Here is a 21,289-nt window from a genome sequence, read left to right on the forward strand (position 1 = left end):
TCAATTTCATCTCTGAGTGAGAGGACCAAAGGCCCACAAAGCCAGCAATGGATGAATCACACTAAGTGGAACATTTAAGGGGAAGGACAGAAGATACAGCTGATCGTTGAACTTCAGATAAAGTGCAATGTACACAGGTTTAATGTATGACTAGTGGCAGCTAGAGCGGTCTGAATCACAGTTCAGATAAAAAGCTTTTTATAGCTGTGCACTTTGTGAGCTTGGAACACCTTGTTCATAATTGCATTACAGCGACAATCCAACCACGCCAAGTGGACAGTATTTGTACATTAAAAAATACTTTTGTTCCACCAAGTGTAATTACTAAACTTGTTCCAAAAGCCTACCTTCTGTGCAGTTCATATAAAGATGAACATCAAAAAAGATGTCGGGCGATGTGGCCAGTAGAAGGCCTGTTGTCATTGCAGCCTGCTTCGATATGCTATGAAACTCAGACTTGTGGCTTAATCAGATGCAAATCAATCTTTTCAAAAGTGTGGTACTTCTGGGACAGGAAGGTTTCCTTTCCTAAAAATACCATCATAATTAAGTGCATTTCTACACTTATTTATGACAATAAGCCCCAATATCATTCCGCCATCAGTACCGGTATCCAGTGGCTTTTTTCGGTACTATATTCTGGATCTGTAACAGTAGCGGGTTGCTGTTACCAGTGAAATTGGTGGGGCTACCAAGGTCTTCCAAACTTAGTTTTGCAATACCTGCTGCACAAATACACTGCTTGACAGACTGATGTGTTCTCGATCACAATTACAGTAAGTCATGGCAGCTTTTGACCCAGGACTCCAAGCTGAGTCTAAAGGAAATCATTTTGGAAATGTACTGATTACTGCTACCCCTCAAAGCTCAGCTGAAGTTCTGATAGAGATCTTATCATGTGAAAGAAGCAAACTAGTCAACACATGTTCCTATGTCTCCATGTTCTGCAGAGTGCATGCACACAACAAAGTTGCCATATAGGCATATTTTAATGTCAGGACATGTTTCCTAAACTACCCATGAATACAAAAAACAAGCATTTTGATCAGTTATTAAGTGTGTAGTTTCAACACAATCTACAATCATTATTTCTTATCAAGCAAGCGAACTGGTGAGACAAAATGTGTGCCTTGCACAGGGTAGACTACTGTGCCAGAATATCATGTAACAACATGAAAAGTACGCACATAGGCTATCATTGTTCAACATGTCACCAAACTTGCCTGAGAGAGAAGAAATCATCAGTCTCCATACAAAACGTGCAACGAATCATTAGCAAGTATAAATGCATTTCTTGTCAGTAAAGCTCTTCTGTTTCCAGAGGTTTGTCCCTTCCAGACACTGCTTCTTTAAAAAAACGGCACCTAAACACGTAGTGGCCAAAAACATACTAGGCCTACACCTGTAGTGGTTTGGCGTACCGGTCTCTCCCAGATGTGCTATTCTACCGAAATTAACTTTAGGCTAACTGTGTCAAAATTTGTTGATGGATGGCCTGTGATTAGCTGGATGGCCGTTCAATCAGTCTAACTTGGCCTGTGTGTGTTGTCAAACACAGAACAGAACATTTATTTCTCCACATTTTAGTTTTGTTTAATCCCATTAAAAGTGTGCGTGTGTCTTGGTGTGTATGCATGGGGAGGAAGTGTTTCAGGCAAAGTGACATCTCACGGTTGCAACGCCCATGGAATACACCCCTGGCGTTAATTAGGTCTATTCAGCAACAGAGAAAGCATTCATAACTTAAAACGTGTGGATTTAAATATATGCCCTGATTTGTGTGTGGTAAAATAAAAAGACATGTGCCTCAGTTAAACAGAAAGAATGAACACTATAGTCATACTAACCCATTCTATGTGTGAAGCTCTACGCCTACTTAACCAAAAGGTGGCACTCTTGAGTTTCCATAGGGGTGAGGGATTCGTCTACACAGTCAAAAAGATTGAGAAGCAAGAAAGAACTAAAGATACGTTTATCTCAATTTGAACACATATGTTAAATGTAACATTTGTGAACACACTCAGTCTCAACACCAAATATTATTTTCATTGAAAATTAAAATGAATGTCCATTTTTTTTATTCCATAAGCGCTTATGCATGTGTTCCGTTCTCTGTGTGAACAAAGTAGAACTAAATGCATTCTAAATGTCATCTTTACTGTTATTTGACAAAACTGCCTTAACTGTGGGTAAATGCAGTTCTCCAAACTACAGAGCACAAACATGACTTGCCATTGTGGTTCAGTCTAATGCGCAGAAATACCCGATTATATTAAAATTAGTAGACTTGGATACAATTACAAGTAGGCTATTTTTAAATGAACGTTGTAAAACACCGTATTCCTACAAGCTTAAAGGAGATGAATGAATGTCTAATTTATCTAAAGAAAGCGAGTGGATAAAGTCTATGGGCAATGTGCATGTGCATACCGTGCGTTAACGATACAGACAAACAGGAGTTTATGGTTTAATGCTTTCATTTTCTTTTCATTTTTTTTAAAAAGTGCACGAAACAGTTAAGAGTTTGAGGTTCAGCTGACAGTCAGCTGATAACCTCTGACAGTTGAGAAAAGTTTTGTTTCTATAGCCTACAAATATGCTAATTAGCTACCGGTTTGAGTGAGCCTATTGGCTCGTTGGTCGAGTCAATTTCCCTGACGTCAACCCAGCTATAAAACTCAGCAATGCTTTTAAACTCATCTGCTTCGTGATCCTTTTAAAATTCTCTTACGAGCCCGGGCAATTTCATTGTTCAAGCCTGCATTTAGCATAATTCAAACAACTCTCAACTCTACCAATCTACGGTATGCTCTCTTGAAATGTTAAATGTTTGAAATACAAAGCCGCCGAAATTCTTCTGAAAAGCAAGGAAAACGATTTCTGCACGTTGAGCTCCGATGCATCTGTGCATTACACTCTGCACAGGGAAACTAATAGTTGAGAGTTAGGACCGCGTCGCCGGAAAGCCCTGAAAAGCTTTTTTTTCTTACTAAAGAGAAATACATTTAACAACATCAAGCTGGCTCACACTCTTCCAAACCAGACCAGTTTGACAGCTGCTCTTCACCCCCTTTGGAGGACTGTCAACAGCAAGAGGATGGCATCAGAACTGGCAATGAGCAACTCCGACCTGCCCACCAGTCCCCTGGCCATGGAATATGTTAATGACTTCGATCTGATGAAGTTTGAAGTGAAAAAGGAGCCGGTGGAGCCCGATCGCAGCATCAACCAGTGTAGCCGCATGATCGCCGGGGGATCCTTGTCTTCCACCCCGATGAGCACGCCTTGCAGCTCGGTTCCCCCTTCTCCAAGCTTCTCGGCGCCCAGTCCGGGCTCGGGGAGCGAGCAGAAGGCACACTTGGAGGATTTCTACTGGATGACCAGTTATCAGCAGCAGTTGAACCCGGAGGCTCTGGGCTTCAGCCCCGAAGACGCAGTAGAGGCGCTGATTAACAGCAGTCACCAGCTTCAGACATTCGATGGCTATACTAGAGGGCAGCAGTTTGCCGGTGCAGCCGGGGGAGGAGGCACCATGGCCGGGGAAGAGATGGGATCAGCCGCCGCGGTGGTCTCCGCAGTTATCGCTGCTGCAGCCGCACAGAACGGAGGTCCACACCACCACCACCACCACCATCACAATGCGGGGCACCATCAAGCGCCGGGAGTCTCGAACAACTCCGGAGGAAACCACCAGCACATGCATTTGGATGACCGGTTTTCGGATGAGCAGCTGGTGACCATGTCGGTGCGAGAGCTCAACCGGCAGCTACGGGGGGTCAGCAAGGAAGAAGTAATCCGGCTCAAACAAAAGAGGAGAACCCTCAAAAATAGAGGCTATGCCCAGTCCTGTCGCTACAAACGTGTCCAGCAGCGGCACGTCCTGGAGGGAGAGAAGACCCAGCTCATTCAGCAAGTTGAACACCTCAAACAAGAGATCTCCAGGCTGGTCCGGGAGAGGGATGCCTACAAGGAAAAATACGAGAAGCTCATCAGCAATGGCTTCAGAGAAAACGGATCCAGCAGTGACAACAATCCTTCCTCCCCGGAGTTTTTCATGTGAGTCTACGTCTAATAATAAGAAAAGAAATACAACCCGAGCTTGTCAGTGCCCCATGTAAAAGTTTTTCATGTGAAATATTTTTTTCTTTTGGGGGTTATTAGACAAAGACAAATCGATATTGCCAACTTTCAAAACATTTTCTTTTTTGGTTTTCTGACAACCAAGGCTCGATCAAGCCTGTCAATCTGACTTTCATACGATTTTTGGGGGGCTTGAAATAGAAAGATCGAACTTGTCATCAATAATTATGAACTTCATTTTGGAGCGTGCTCTGAAACCTGCCATCTTCGTATTTTTTTTATTACCATGCCTATTGTTTTTCAAGCATTTTGTCGAGCTCTTCAGTTTTCATCGATGTTCATTTGGCTTGCAGTGTTTTTGAATAAGATTGTCATATTTTTTAAGCAAACTTGACATTTTTTATGTGTGCATGCCTAGAGATGTGTACACCACTGAAGCTCATCAGTTTGCCCATCTTAGAGGTGCTTGCCAAACCGCTGTAATTACCTTCTGTATTAAGTTTTTTTTTTGGCCTTTTACTTTTTTATCTGCCAAAGTAAGAAGACCGCGAGCCTGCCATTTTCACCCCATCACCATCTCATGCGTTATGCTTGCTATTTTATGTTAAGCAGCAATATTTTACATAAGACACAATATATTGTTTGTATAAAAAGAGACTATGTGTTATTGGACTGCCCTGCATGCTGGACATGTACGGTTTTCTTTCGTTTTTTTTGTGCTTGTAAACTTTTCATGGATGAGTCCAGCATGGCATTCATATATTTCTTTTATCACCGAGTCACTTTTTTGGAATACAGCAAAAAAGTGAAAGGACAGCTACCACCCCCTTCCCTGAAAAAAAAAAACCGTGATGACTTGCACGAACATCGGCACCATTTCCATACGGCCCATGCACTGATGCATTCCTGTTGAAAGTTGGCGGACTGGAGTCAATGTTGCGGGCTGGGGGTGGGGAAGGAACTCATCGTTTCCAAATGGAACCAATCCCTCTTCGGGACTAAACTGTCTGTTGCTTAAAGCGGTTTGTTTATTTAATACATACCCCATTCTTGTGCATTGGATAACTCTGGAATGAAAGACTGATGTTTAAACATATAATTTAAGTATATAGTTTTATTATATGTAAGCCTAAAAAGTGAAGGTTGTTATGCCAGAGGCTGATATACAAAAGAAATGTCATGGCCTGATTAGGTTTAAGAAAGTTGTAGGATTTGTGTGGTCCTATGCACTAAATCTGTTATTGGTGTTCAGAGATGGGAGGCATTCAAGTTTGTATCAAAAGCGGGATTTACATGGGCGGAAACTGAGTTTTTGCAGCATGTGCTTGCAATTAAAAGAGAAGTGTGACAGATGCAGTCCTTGTTATCGCTTACCACTGTCTGTATTTAAAAACCAAAGTATTAAACGAGGAGAACCTTAACATGGATTACCATCCATTCAAAAATGAGTTATGTAAAGACCTGAAGTATTTTGGACTGAGTTGCACTAAAATTGCCTGCAATCATATATTACAAAATGGAATCTATCTAGAACGCTAATTCAAAAAGCAGTTTCATGGCATTGCTGGAGAATTTAACGATATTAGTTGTCATATCACACACAACTAGTTTCTTTTTGTCTTAAATTCATTATTTACATGGCAATAATATAATAATCAATAATGTCTGGACATTGTTTATAGTCAGGGATTGACACCCTGCCTGAGAAATGGTGAAATACCATTCATCAGTAAATTTTATAAAAGTATGTTAATTAAACTTTCTTCATATATTTTGCTGTGCAAAATTATTTCATTCACTAACCATATGTGATGTTCATATGTGCTTATTTTCATTTCATACAATTATATAATATGCAATAAAAAAAACAATTTGGGCTCAATTAAGTCTTACGTCTCTCTTGGTATGGATCGAGTACGCAGCACTTATTATATGTTGATAATCAAAATAACTAGTCATTGAACTCAAATACAACACTTAGCGGGATAAGTGATTTTCATAAACACCTTGTCTTCGACCTGTTTTGTAGTGATGAAGTGAAATTCAGTGCGTAAAGGGAGATGGGCACATAGAGAGACAACGGCGGGTTTTGCCAGTGACAGGACATGTTTTGAAACTTTGTGCTACCAGGAAATGCTTATACAAACGTAGATACTACACATACCGTCATGACCACCACTGCACGTGCACTACCACCTCAGTGACAGGTTTATAGACAACCGCTAAACTTCCCTTACAATCTTGATCCATAGCTTGCGGTTATGTCTAATCAGGACATACTGTAACTATCATGATAAGGACGAAGGGATAACGTGCAGACCATCCTTCAAAGGGTTGTTTTATTATCTTACATCAAACAATACCTTTGCCGATATGATCCGAAAGGTAAACCAATCATACTGTATCAATTGTAAATGTCTAAATTTTGCAGTAATTGCATGGAATGCTGCGACTCTTGCTATTCCCGCCTGTTAACAAAATTGCATCAGGCATCTGTTAGTAGAAAAAGTTAATGTGGAATCCTTCGCTCAATTACAGTTGTTGCCTTGAAATTAGTATAACTAGGCCTATATGGAGTAGCCTATTCAGAGTCCTGAGCTGATAGGAAGACTTGAATTATAGCTTTATATCAGTTTAAAGAGTAGCCCCTTCTGTAAATCAACTATGGGTTTTCAGTGTGGTAGGCTATATATGTCTTACTACTGGAGTTATAGTTGTTTTCTCTGAATTAAATCATGTGAAGTTTTCTTATCTTAGGGACAGTTATTTTCATTTTGCATTAGCTAGTCATTAAGCTTAATATACTTAGGTCATGTTTGGGATCATATTGTAGCACTGAAGTGGGGTACAAGGGTGTTCTTTTAACTGTGGATATATGTTCAATATTTTGTGAACATAATGTTGTCAGCTTGGTGCCATAGGAGATGTTGAAGCTTACATTTGACAGAAGTGAAAATGAAATTCATGCAATTAATAATGTCATGCAAGTGGTATAGCTTTTATAGGATCTTTGTTGATGTCAGAGTAGAGATATATGAAGCATTGGACAATGGAGTTATATCACAATATGCTCATTATTATTATTTTAATGTGATGATATTACAATAATTGAAGTACAAGTATATTTTCCTTTTTATTGAATGGCACAGGTTTTTGAATAATTTTAAAATGAACACCCTTTCACACATATACACAATTTATAGATAACAAGTTTGCTTCTGGAACAATGTGGTCAAGCACAGAGGGTAGTCATGTGACCCATTCAAGACCATGTCCAAGATGTAGCGTTCTCTGAAAGAACCGGGACCCACACCCTGGAAAGAATGACTCTTCTGAGTCAGATCTCATACACCACGACTGTCCTCTTCTTTATTCTTGCCTGCAGAAAAATAGGTACAGAAATAGTTTCACAGGTTACACCATGCAGGGTCTAGGATGCAAAAGAGCAGGGCTGCTCACACTATCATTTTCCTATCAAATAATGTACTAACCTGCTGCTCTCGTGCTGTCTTCTGAACCTCATACGATTGGCAAAAGGTGCCTACAGAAAAGTCACTTAAAGAGATTTAGAGAAAAGGTATATATAGAGAGGGAAACAGCGAGACAGTGGCTTCAGCTTTGACAGAATTAAATGATTTTCCTGATGATTAATCTCTCAAAAAGGAGCCAGCTTGTGCAAGGTAAAAATGATAAATCATGAGGTGGGTGGGGGGTGGATCGCTGCAGCTGTGCCAGGCTTAGCTCTTAGCATGCACGCAAGCAGCGATTTATGACAGAGCCACGCTCTAGCTTACTTACACTGAGGAAACTGCTCAATTTATCTAATTACATATGTCTTTCAGGGGGGTAAGGTAGATGCCTTCTGTGAAATGCAAAAAGGCTTGTCATTTCCTCTCGCCTGGCACGGATTAGGTTGAAATATACTGAACTGATTCATTTTTGGTTAAATAATCACATGTATTTAGTTTTGTTAATGTATGCCTTTGTGCGGTCCAAGTATGCTTAAAAAAATCTGCACATAAAATAGACAAGCACCTTTACCACTTGTGTGTATGAATACACAGTTAAATTCCACTGCTATACTAAAATTACAATGTACAGCACATACACAACTAAAGACAAGCACACTGACCGACAACCTTTTAAATATTCAGAGAAAATATAATAATTAGCAAAACAAAAATGCATTCATGGCTTTTTCACCATCCCCTCATTCATTCTACACCTGTGTGTTCTTGTCAAAGTGATGTATGTGTTGGCGGTGTGTGGGAGCCCATGCATGGTGATGAGATGGTGGGCTTTTCGGGCAGCGCAGGTCTGTAAAGGGAAGTGTGTGTGGGTCAGTTGGAGAGCACGAGGGCCGATCATGGAGCCGCTGCACTGATCCACGCCCTCTTGGGACACCACACTCATTTCCTGTGTAGATCCTTAAGAGAATGTGTAAGACACACACACACAGAAATGTGTGTGTGTGTGTGTGTGTGTGTGTGTGTGAGTGTGTGTGTGTGTGTGTGTGTGCGCGCCCACACACTCACAGTGTGCGCCCACACACACACACACACACACACACACACACACACACACACACACACACACTTGCTGCTGTCTACAACTCACCTCACCTCTTACTGGCATACTGGGCAGTTCTCTCTCTCTATTTCTCCCCCCCTCTCTCTATCTCTCTCTCTTTCTTTCACCTGTTCCCTCTCTGTATTTCCTCAGTGCTTTTCCTGCATCAGAATGAATCATTGCAGGTCCATCTGTATTTGTCTGAGGAAATTAACCACAAATTAATGCCAGTCGGTAAGAGACAAAACCATCAATGCCAAGATGAAAACTATTTTACTTTAACTTTTAAGTCAAAAGAGTGATGCACAATAGGCCAAACCTTATATCCTGCAAATGTTTGGTATACGTTAAATATTGGTTTTTGAGAAACACAGTTGATGAGAACCTAAGTACACAACTGCATGTAGAGGTCAGGCATATCCCAGAGGGACGCTAGGCCAACTGGCCTGGTTTTTGCTTATTAATGATTTATCAAAACCATTTTTATTAGTTTTCCAACACGGTGTTAGGATATGTATATTTTAGTAGAGAGACTTTTAAGCAGCAAACTGGACACCTAAAAACAGGGTTTTATGAGTTTATGTTGATTTAATTTTACTTATTTAACTTGTGTGAAGAAATACCTGGTATGTTTTATTTTAGTCAGCCTGCAAGGTTATCAATAACAGTCCAAAGAGCAAAATAATAATAATAATAATAATAATAATAATAATAATAATAATAATAATAATAATAATAATAATCTTGGTATATTGGATATTTCAGCTTAAATATACAGTTGAGAGGGAAAACTGGAATGTTTTAGGGGAAGATTGGCATGTTTGAAAAAAGAAAGGCAAACAAGAAGAAAAAGAGAAAGAGAGAGAGAACAAGAGAGAGAGAGAGAGAGAGAGAGAGAGAGAGAGAGAGAGAGAGAGAGAGAGAGAGAGAGAGAGAGAGAGAGAGAGAGAGAGAATGTGTGTCTGTGTGTGTAGGAGGGCAGTTTCCAAATTTCTCCTTTTATCTAACGAACCTGTCTTGGCTGCTGAAGGTCATAGTGAGAAAGGCAGCATCATTCACCTTAAATCAGAGAATGAAAGCTTGCCCTCCCCCAGGGGTGAAATGTGAATTGTAGATCAATTAAGACACATTTATTTCAGTGAAAAATAATTTATCTTTCTCTCTGTCTCGTTCTTTTTATCTGTCTGTATCTCTTTTACTCTTTTGTATGTTTCTCTCTTTTCTCTCTCTCTCTCTCTCTCTCTCTCTCTCTCTCTCTTTCTCTCTGCTCTGAAGTCACCCATTGGTCCACATAGATATTCAGACAAAATCCACGTGTCTCCCATTAAAGGTGTTGTCCTTGAGAGCTTTGTGGCTCCAGGTTATGTTGATAATGAGGTGCATAATACTCTTAGGAGTAATTTTATATGACTGCAAATGTACCAAATGCAAGAGTGTAGTGACTTCTATGAATCTAATACTGGTTCCCCTAAGCTTTGCCTTAGATGGGCAAATGGGACTCGCTGCTCACTCATAAAAAAACTGCTTTACAAAGGAATTTCAGCATTTTTGTTTAGAATGTATTATTCATTTGGCCATTTTAAAATGTTGACTGCCATAATATCTTACAAGACCGCAAGTAAACAATTCAAAGAATTCAAAGAATGCATCGCATAGGTCAGTCTCAGCTTTTACATGGGGAGTTTTTGGTCTTTCACAAGAAAGGTTTCGAGAGTTTGGGCAGGAAGAACCCAGTGCCACTGGTCTGTCTCACTCAGCCTCTGCATCAGTGGCTTTGAAAAAGATGATTTTAGGTGGCTCTGGTGTGGATAGTTTTCTCTCCCTCTCTATCTCCCTCTCTTTCTCTCCCTTTACCTCTCTCTCTCTCTCTCTCTGTCCTCATGTGCGGCTACGTAGGATGCTAGCGCTCACGGTGACTGTCTCTGGCCCTACGTTCCCTCCATCATCTCCACGGCCGACCGCTGCTTTCCTGGAGTCGCTAACATTGAGTTATGTGGCATTTATTTGAAACCCCAATAATTTTAGATTTTTGTTTTTCCATAGAGGGTGGAGGTGAAGTATTTCCCTAGACTGGCTTGTTTTCCTGGCCTTTCAGAAACAGAGAAGGAGAGAGAGGAAGGCGGGAGAGATTGGAGGGAATGCACTGAAATAACTAACGCCACAAAGTGAGGATAGTTAGGACGAGGAGATGGGCATTTTCTCACCTCTGCATTATGAGGGTCACTATATTAGGACATAAATTATAATACATGCATCATAAAAATCAAGAGTGCTGCACCTCACAGATTGCCAGTTGACTATTTGATGTTTGAAAATGGGCCCAAAAGTAAGTAATATGGTTTATTATTTCAACAGATCACACCAATTTATTGAACAAATTCATTAAATGTTTTTTTTGTTTCCTCCTATTAAACATTCTTGCCAGCTCTCGAGCAGGTTGCGAAGCCAGTATTTGGAGGTCAGTGTGAATAACTGTAGTCTGTCATGGGTGCCCTGAGAGACAGTACAGCCTGTGCTGCCCTGTGCTGCCTCTCCTCTCCGCTCCTCTCCGCTCCTCTCCTCTCTACCGGGGTGTTCATTTCAGGAGGGCAAGACAATGTCTCTCTTACATCTGAATTCTAATGAGGCCAAAAAGGTGATTCAATGCAAACAACACCCCTCCGTTTGTACTCTCTGTCTTCCTCTCCCTCCCTCCCTCTCTCTCCTTCCTCTCTTTTTCTCTCTCTCCCTCTCTCTATATCTCTCTCTCTCTCACTTACTCTCTCCTTCTCTCTATCTCTCTCTCTCTCTCTCCGACTGTCTCTCATCACGCTGCAAGTCAAACAGACATTGATCTCTCAACTGAAGAAGGTGACCTACAACACCTCTAAAGTCTTAATCTTTTTCAAGTGTTGGGTCTGTTTCTGGAGGGCAGAGCTCTGAGAGTAGTGTCATATCTAGAGGAGGGCACTTGAGTGAGACATTAAGGGACTATCGGCCTGTGAAGGGGACTTTGCTGCCATGCTGACCACAAAAATGAACCTGAGCACGTGTCTAGGCGTCACACACTGCACATGTGTGTTGTAGAGGTTTGTTTGTGGTATGTATGTGTCTCTGTGTGTCTGTCTGTGTGTGTGTGTGTGTGTGTGTGTGTGTGTGTGTGTGTGTGTGTGTGTGTGTGTGTGTGTGTGTGTGTGTGTGTGTGTGTGTGTGTGTGTGTGTGTGTGTGTGTGTGTGTGTGTGTGTGTATTCTGTATGAATCTGTATGTAAATCGAGTGACGTAGGAGTGTTAAATAGCAGTAGTCTGATTGATTGAAATTAGAGCTGACCATGCACACACACACACACACACACACACACACACACACACACACACACACACACACCTCAGAAACACATTAGATTAGAATGGAAATATACACTGTATTCTGTTTTTAAAAATCATCTGCTCCTGCAATAAAATGTATACCAATATTTACAATAATACAAATACTTGCATTTTAGTATGCTATGTATTATTTTGCAACAACAGAAAAAAATAATAATAATTTCATCAGTAGTTTTTCCATTAAATGTTACATTAAATTGGCATAAACAGTAAGTATTTATGTGTGTGTATTATTATATTTATTGGTGTTTTATGTTTGAGATTTTGACGGTGTGGTTTCATACTGTGGTGTTTCTTATCAGGTCGTCTCGGAAGTTTCTTCACCTGTGACCAGAGAGCCTGCTCCTTCCTCACCCCGCCCTTGCAGACTGAGGTACCATCACACCCCCTGACATCTCATGCCCATCGCTCTTACACACTACACTGATGTATTATTATTATCATTATTATTATTAATATTATTATTATTATTATTTGAATATTGTTATGTAATTATACACACATAATGTACACATAACTACTTGTTATAAGTTGTGTGTTATACATGGTAGTATATATGGCAGTGTGGGCTTTCTGAAATAGTTTTTGTGAGTAGGATTTCAAATATCTGAAATTTAATTGCAATATTTTCAACTTGATTTTCTTGCAATATCTTCAACTTGATCTCCTATAATGCAACACAGAAGTGATCATCTCAAATCAGTGGCTTGGCCCTGAAGACAGCACAGCTAAATGTTTATCACTAGAGCTACTGTTGCAGTAATTGGCTCGCTCATTGTACTCTTCCCTACTCCAATCTGCATGGCGTTAGAGTGGATTCATTTGCGAGGTATGAGCTCTAACGCTCCATCTATTTGCTTCGGGGCCTTCAAAGTGGCACCACCCTTCTCCCCTGACGCAGAAGGTTAAGAGTCTGACTAAACTCTGGAGTTCACAGAAGCTTTAATCCACCGACGACGAGGCAAAGGCAAGTCCTCCCGCGTGACTCACTGTGTGCAAGCGAATCTCGGTGAGCAGCCGACTGCAACTCAGGTACTCTGCACAAGAGACGGAGGAGCCGGTGCAGCTGCAGCAGCTGGACTAATGCTTTCTGGCAGCACCAAAATAGAGGATTTTGGGATCATAATTGACATGGAAGTGTGAGGGGTGCTGTGTGTAGTCCCTCTGAAAAGAGAGTTAGCAAATAACTAAACATGACACAGGAGATTTTGTCTGATCAAGCAGCAGCAGAAGAAAAACCAAAAAAACTAAAACAAAGAGCCACCCCAATGTTTGCTTCACATGTTCAGGGGAAGTGTTTCATTTGAGCTGGCTCTCTGGACGAGCATTATTTTGTATTAATAAACTGCACCTGAAAAGAAAGAAAGGTGGGGAGGGAGAGGTAGGGGGTGCTCCTGTTGTATCACCTTCCCAGGGGCAGTTTCCTGCTCTGCTCGGTTATGATAGATTCTTGCGAAGACTGGGTGGAAATGAGTGGGGATCCATCTCAACCGGGGGGCTGAGGCCGGCGCTCTGTCACAGGGCCCGTGGCGTGAGGTCTCTGCCAGCAGTGACATCTCACTCTGTTCCAGGCTTTTAGCCCAAGTCACCCCCTCCCTCCCCGCCTCTCTCCTGAGTTGGGCCCTTTGCCACAGTGTGAGGGATTGGCCCTGGTTGATAGGTAATAATGTACAGTGAGTAAGACTACTGTCTGTCCACCGTGGTTTCCTCCCTCTTCCCCCGACCCCTCCTCCTCTCCCCCCCACCCCACCCCACAACACAATTAATTTAACACAAGGGGTTCGCCGCTCGAAACCGCTCGCAACAAAGTCAAAGTGTCGAAAGCGCTGTTTACGTTGCGTGGGGGGTTTTGTCTCAGGGGCTGAGCCAGGGCTCGGCTGGATCCATAATTTGGCGCGGGGGGTGTGTCCCTCGTCCCCGCACACATGGCTCATAGAACGCCCTGGAGGGGACGGTCCACCGGCTGCAGTAGACCCGGGAGGTCCCGTGGTCCACTTGTGCGGTTCTGACCTCTGCATTTCTACCCTTACTGTAGAGGTGGCTTAATATAGCCTCATCTCACGAAAAGCTGCATCATTTCAACTACTGCTAATGAGAGTAAGCACTCTACTGAAGCATCTTTAGCTTCCACTACTTTGAGCTCAGTCAATGATACATCCATTACAGATGCTCTCACTTAGCGTAGAACAATTAAAAGAAAAAGAAAAAAAAGCACACGATGGAGACCTCCATAATGATTATGGCGCTGCTATATGGCCTGGTGATGCTACTGAAACTATTGTTTCCCCTATATGGTGCTGCGAGATTTACCCTATTGTCTTTGAGTGGAGCTCGGATATAGATGTAACTGGCCCAAGTCCAGATTCACTTAACTCTAGTAAAGGGAAAAGCATGTGTGTGTGTGTGTGTGTGTGTGTGTGTGTGTGTGTGTGTGTGTGTGTGTAAGTGTTAGTGTTAGTGTGTGTGTGTCTGAAGGTGGGGTGGGGTGGCAGCAGTGAGAGACAAAAGCTGTCAGCGGAGGCAAGGACAAATCAGCTGTAGATGAAGTCTTTTAAGTGCTGTTATTCCTGTCAGTCCTCGGCCGTGGTGAATTAGGTGCCCTTTGTGCCACTCGAGGGGGCAGCGCATATAAACAACCCGCCGACCGACTGAGTGAATGAGTGAGTGAGAGAGAGAGGGATGGAGGGAGGGAACGCGCGGTGTGGTGCGTATGAGTGGAAAAACATAAGGACGGATGTCTTAGTCAGCGTCATAAATCTGCATCCTATTGCATCCCTCCCCACACACACACACACACACACACACACACACGCACACACCACACACACACACACACACACACACACACACACACACACACACACACACACACACACACACACACTTATTCACCCAGCCTTCCCTTACACTCTGCTGTGTGTGTGTGTGTGTGTGTGTGTGTGTCTGTGTGTGTGTGTGTGTGTGTGTGTGTGTGTGTGTGTGTGTGTGTGTGTGTATGTGTCTGTGTGTGTGTGTTTGTGTGTGTGTTCTGCGTGTGGCTCTCCGACCAGACGACGTCTCATTTCACATGGGCCCGATAGCCGTCTCACCCATGAGGTGTTTTTTTGTTGTCGTTTATTTGTGTCACCGGTGGCCATGTTGATTTTATGCAAATCCATGCATATGAGGGTGCGAGGGCGTGCGATGAGTAGTCTCCCCACGTCGGGCCCTGCCTGTCCGGCAGAGTGATTGAGAAGGATCGGGCCCCGGTCCTGCCCAGTCTGTCCTTGTGCGAGGGGAGACAGTTTGTCCTGAGGCTCCCCCCCTGAGGGCCCAAACACAGTCAGGTGACACCTGCGTTTACTTACAACTACTTCACTCAATAAAAAGAAAGTTCCAGAATTTGGGGTGGATGAGTGGATGGTGTGGGGTGGTGTGTGTGTGTGTGTGTGTGTGGTGTGTGTGTGTGTGTGTGTGTGCGTGTGTGTGTGTGCAGTGCGCCGCCGCTATAGCTTGTGTACTGTCTTAATTGAAACATGCTTCACAAATGATAGCCTATGTTTAGGGCAAAGAGAATGGACATCTCATATTGATGAAATGATATTAGAAGATGATGATTGGTGTAAACTTTGTCACAACATGATGAGCAGTCCTGGCGCTTAAAAACGCAACGTTATTCAGGTGTTTAACAGTAAAAGGCGCACTGTTCTTAGCAGTTATGATGAAGGCAGTGAGATTAGGCATTGCATCCTACAGTCACTTTGTTTGGAACATCGTAGTTCGGGTTTCAAGATTGATAAGATTCAGTTAATGCGTAGAGTATGGATCATCTCAAAGTTTGGGACAACCAAACAGCAGTGTAAGCAAATCCTTATTGTTAGGTGACCATAGCCATCGCGACATAGACTCATTGCTTTCTTCTTTTCTTTTCTTTCCCTTGTTCGCGTGTTGGGTAGTGAAGCGATAATGCATTTAAAGCAATGTTCACGTCACGAGCACGATATGGCCAGAGCTGCTTGCTCTGTCAAGGTATTTCTGTCCCACCCAAATTGCATTAAATTGGTGTGATTAGCAGCCAGAATTAAAAAAAAAATCTCAGGGGTGAAATCTCCCTCATCCCAGAAATTGTAAAAAGATCGAAACACCTCTATGTGTAGGGTAGCCATGCACCCATTTTCTTTTTTTTTGGGGTTAGCGTCCTGGGCCATGGTGCGTACTATGGAATAAGAACCCATGCGGCGCCCCTGTGTGTGTGTGTGTGTGTGTGTGTTTCTCCTCTCTTGCCCCATGAGGAATAGGTGGCTGATGTGCCTGAGGGCTGACCCAACTTCCACCATGCCAGGGGCCTTAGTTCAAATAGAAGTGAGGGCTTTGGGGAGCTTTGTGTGTTTGGAGTGTTTGTGTGTATGGAGGTGTTTGTGTGTGTGTGTGTGTGTGTGTGTGTGTGTGTGTGTGTGTGTGTGTGTGTGTGTGTGTGGAGGAGTGAACAGAGGAGCAGAGAAAGTGCTGACAAAGAGAGCTCCCGAATTACATCAGGAAGAGAGGAGAGGAGAAGAGAGGAGAGGAGAAGAGAGGAGAGGAGAGGAGAGGAGAGGAGAAGAGAGGAGAGGAGAAGAGAGGGGGAATGGGGAGGAGGAGGAAGGTAGAGAGCCAGTTTGGTTTCGGCCCGAGAGAGACAGCCCACATGTGAGAGAGGGATAGATATGAGAGGGATAGATATGTCTGAGTTTTGGGCAGTGCTCAGTGTGGGGCAGTTTCACTCATTTTAGGAGAGTTGAATGTGTGACCCACAGTGCGACTTTTCTCACCCACGATGATGTGACCTTGTAACGGTATGAGGTGGCGGCGGGTCAAAGTTGCTGACACAGTGTCATCTCCCAAACAACACGCCACCACTCCATTGCCACTTCTGCATTTCCTGTAATGCCTCTTTTCTTTAGAAAAACATGAAAAGGAGAAAAAGAGGCTGTCCTTTTCAGATAGTGTCCATTAACAGCTCCTGTGTCTCCTCCTCTGTGCTCGGCTGCAAGATAGCCGCCGCTTCCCACAGATGAAATCGATACCGATTGACCTGTCCTGCGGAGTAACCTGAACAGTCCGGTCCAGAAGCCGAAATACCTCGCCACCCCTGTCCTTTTGCCTCATGCATGGGAAGGGGAGGGTAGGGGAGGTGACCGACGCAGTAGGAGAACATGCTACAGCCGCCTCCGTCCGTGGGGCTCCTGCTGCTCCTGCTCCTGCTGCGTGTGTGTGTGTGTGTGTGTGTATCCCCAGGACAGAGTGACCCTGGGGGGGGGGGGTTGGGCTCAGTTTCTCTCCCCCCATCCTCTGTTGTTTTCCACCTGCTGCTAGAGGGGGTGGTGGTGGTGGGGGTGGTGGTGGGGGTGAAGAGGGTGCAGCAGAAACAAGAGACCCGGGCAGGTTGCTATATTTAGCGGCGCGCGGCTCAAGACACCGCGGCCGAGCCTTAAGGTTAAAAATATAGATATCCATGTACAGCCCCGTGGTAGTGTCCAGGCGAGAACATCATCCTCCATGAATCAGGCTCCCTGCTTCCCAGGAGCGCAGCCCCAGCATGCTCTCACAGGAAGGCCGCACGTGTTTGTTTGTTGCATTAGTGCGCAGGGCCTACTACCAGAGTCATTTCCAGAACGTTGTGACCGTTGTGGGGCTTCCGCTTCTGAGAGGCCGCTCTGAAAATGCTTTGTAAAGGTCAAGTGTTCACCAGTTAAAGCAATCATAGACAATCTTGTGCTGGTCTTTTTCACTGAAGCCAAGGGTATATAAACAGGGGAAAAAAAGAACATAATGAAATTTGATCATAGGTTATGGACGAATATGAGACTATTCCATTTGGAAGGGTACTTTAGTTTTTAACAGCATAATGACAGCTTGAACTGCCATTGTTGAGTAAAGTTAATAACTCACCTTTTACTTGTGATATTGCCCAGCACAAGAATATTAAATTATAGAAATTATATATGTTTCGGTGAGAACTTTTATGAGTCTTTAAGAGTGTAAGATTTAGCTCTCAGCTCGTGGGCTTAGTTCCACTTTGCTAATTATTTTTGTAGCTGAGATCTCAGCATGGGTCTTCTCTATAGCCCCGAAAGCCCTGATTCAGCCAAATACAGTGTCTCTCTGTGCCAGTGTGTGAATGCAGATTGTGTGTCTTTCTGTGTGTGTGTGTGTGTGTGTGTGTGTGTGTGTGTGTGCATGTGTGCGTGCATGTGTGTGTGTGTGTGTGTGTGTGTGTGTGTGTGTGTGCGTGTGTGTGTGTGTGTGTGTGTTGCGCGCCCGTGTGTGTGTGTGCGTATCCTTATGTGCAAGCATTACTGCTTGCATATGTTGGAATATGTGTGTCTGTGTGTGCATGTGTGTGTGTGTGTGTGTGTGTGTGTGTGTGTGTGTTGTGCGCCCGTGTGTGTGTGTGTGCGTATCCTTATGTGCAAGCATTACTGCTTGCATATGTTGGTATATGTGTGTCTGTGTGTGCATGTGTGTGTGTGTGTGTGTGTGTGTGTGTGTGTGTGTTAGAGAGTCTGCGAGTGTGTGTATGAGAGAGTCACTTTGCGAAAGAGTGCCTGTATTGTAGAAGAATGCCCAGTCTGCATTATCTGTGTCCTTGTGGTGTTCCAAAATAATTCATAAAATGATGCTGTGAGTTTTACCTTTAAATGAGGAACAGCTGTTAATTTCTCAAGAGTAATTGTAAAATATTTTATTTTCCAATTGCATTGTCATTTGGTATTGGACAGTAGAAAAATGCAATACACATGATCTATAACAGTATCAAGATAATACTGAAATTAGACCATTTTGGTTTTAGGTAACATGTTTGTAGGTGTTTATTAGGTACTTTGCTTTAAAATGGACATTTTTGTTTTGATCACATAAGAGGCAATTTCAATAGAATTGAAGTTAAATATGTCTGCATTGTAATTAAGATTTGTATCTCTCATTTGAAAGCTTCTTTGCCCTGGCATGAAATTATTAAAAAAGCAGAAAATTCATAATTCAGCTCCATGTGGTCATACTTTGTTATTCTCTTTTTTAAAGTATCCTTGGGTATCGCCTCTTTAGGAAAAAACACAGCTCTGCACACAGGCACTGCGGGAACACTAACACAGCCCCATAGTTGCTGATCAGCACTATTTAGTGAAATGTATTCTGGGAAGAGCACCCATCTCCGTCTCCTCGGGCGCACCCCCAGGCCTTGCCCCCCCCTCTCTTCCCCCCCCCCCCTCTCTCTCTCTCTCTGTCTCTCTCTTTCTCTCTCTCTTCCCTGCCTTTCTCTCTCTCTGCTGCAGAGGCTCCTCTTCTCCATTTGCTTGTTAGTATTATTCTGTGTGTCTAATTAAACTTAGCCTCCGATAAAGTCGCTCCCTGTTATGAGGCTGGTTAATGCTGTTGAGAACAGAGGCTGCCTCTGTGCTCCAGAGATGGCTCTTAAAAAGAAGGAGAAGAAGGAAAAAAAAAAAAACAAAAACCCGGCGCAGACGACACGCTGGCTTTTGTTGTGCTGTTTATTTTCGTCTCCTGCCTCGTCCCGTCTCACCTCCCTGCTCTCCTCCTTCACCCCGCCCCGTGCGCTCCCCCCCAAAAAATTCGGGAGGCTCCGTGCCAACTCCCACTGTTCACCGTTGGGTCATTAAAAAGTAAAAAAAAGAACTCTCGTCTTGCCTGTAATGCATGCAGCAGGGAGGCTGGAGCGCTGAGCCTTCCACCCTCTCCAGCGCCAGGTTTGCAGAGTTCTTACAGGCCTTGTGAGTGTCTGACCACCACTTAATGTGGACAGTGACTGTGACAGGCTGCAGTATTCATTTAGCTGGCAAATCAGATGTGGTGAGGTTGAAGTCCGGTCTGTGTTGTTTTTAGTCAAACTATATACCGGTAGCAGCCATTAATGCATGCAGTTATAGTTTAGGCACATCTTTGCATAGGTAATTCATCGGTGCACTGGAAAATTTTATAAGCCTATTTTAAATTAGTTTAGACAGACAGGATATTGTTTTTTTTATGTTTCCAAATTGCCATGCTAGTCTTTTTTTTATGTTTCCAAATTGCCATGCTAGTCTTCCCTGAGACTTCACCTTCAAACAGCACACCTTCCCTGGTTACCTTGACGAATGACCTCACAGGCGCAAAAGTGCTGAAGTTTCCGCTTGTGCTGTCTTTGTGGTGCGGACATATTCATTTCCAACCCAGCAGCCGGCCACAGAGGAAGGTAACTCAACTAGCCAACACTTCCTTCTTCCATCCCCTCTCTCCCTTAAAACATTTTTGCACTTATTTGGATTTATTAATTTGAGCAAAATGACAGTTATTTCTGTATTTGTAATTAACTATATTTTAATCAGTAAATCTCTATATTTTAATGAACAGATACATGTAATTTTACAGTACATCAGGTGACATATGTCATAACATCACATAACATAGCATTATCATTGATAGAAGTTAGAATAGAAAAAGAAAATAACAATAACAGTGTTTTTTTTAATACTCCCTCTCCCCACCCTCCATCCAACCAGAAGAAAAGTCTTATTTACGGTTATGGTGTTCGGTACAGGCATGGTGTTGCCATTTGATTTAGCATGCTCCCCCATGACGAAAGCACTAGGCCTGGTGTTGCGTGTTGTTGTATCTAAAGTGCTCGCAAGAAAGAGAGCAGGGCTGTTGTTGTCGATGCCATTTGTCTCGTGCTAACGTGTGGTTTAAAGCCTCGATGCATCAATGCGCCTTGCTCTAGCCATTCATAACTGCAAGGGGGCAAAGAGCCCTCAACACTGAGCTATTGCCACACATAAAAGGATTGTGTCCATAGCTTTATGTCTAAGTGCACATTACTTACAACCCACACTTAATGCTCCGGGCACCAACATATATATTTTTAATAACTGCAAACATAATGGCCCCACAAAACCAAGATCTAACTCTTCTTTCTCTCTCTCTCTTTCTTTTTTTCTTTCTTTCCTTCATCCTCTCTCTCTCTCACCCTTGTTGCTCTTGAGGTGGAATGTGCATGTTTTTCCCTCAAAGCCCATGTTTACATTTTAATGGACTGTGATTCTGCTCTGTGATTGGGGGGGAAAAAAAGATGAGGCAAACATTGAATTGATTGAACTCAACCGTCTCCAGCTCATACAATACTTTAATAAAACACAATTTCACATTGTTTCCTAAGTGTTTTTAGGGATAAACTAGACTCTTTATATATCAGTTTGCACTTATGCACAATACCGTTTTTCCTCTTTTCGACTGATCCACAGTTTTATCGCTTAGCCAATATA

The 21,289-nt window shown here is 43.0% G+C and overlaps 1 protein-coding gene across 2 annotated transcripts in view; it reads left to right on the top strand.

Annotated features, from left to right (window-relative positions):
• The first annotated feature begins 2,657 nt into the window (after positions 1–2,657).
• Positions 2,658–21,289, top strand: part of mafa (v-maf avian musculoaponeurotic fibrosarcoma oncogene homolog a (paralog a)) — a 107,710-nt gene continuing 89,078 nt past the window's right edge. Inside the window, exons 1-3 of one of the 2 annotated variants that reach the window (XM_048263572.1) lie at positions 2,658–4,056; positions 12,320–12,390; positions 20,072–20,090. In XM_048263572.1, the coding sequence (XP_048119529.1) occupies positions 3,098–4,056; positions 12,320–12,347 (987 nt within the window). In that variant the 5' untranslated portion in view covers positions 2,658–3,097 and the 3' untranslated portion in view covers positions 12,348–12,390; positions 20,072–20,090. Of the gene's footprint in view, positions 4,057–12,319; positions 12,391–20,071; positions 20,091–21,289 lie in introns of those variants that run through there. The other variant, XM_048263571.1, reaches the window with a different exon arrangement.

Source organism: Alosa alosa, chromosome 14, assembly GCF_017589495.1.
Source record: "Alosa alosa isolate M-15738 ecotype Scorff River chromosome 14, AALO_Geno_1.1, whole genome shotgun sequence".
NCBI classification, from domain to species: domain Eukaryota; kingdom Metazoa; phylum Chordata; class Actinopteri; order Clupeiformes; family Clupeidae; genus Alosa; species Alosa alosa.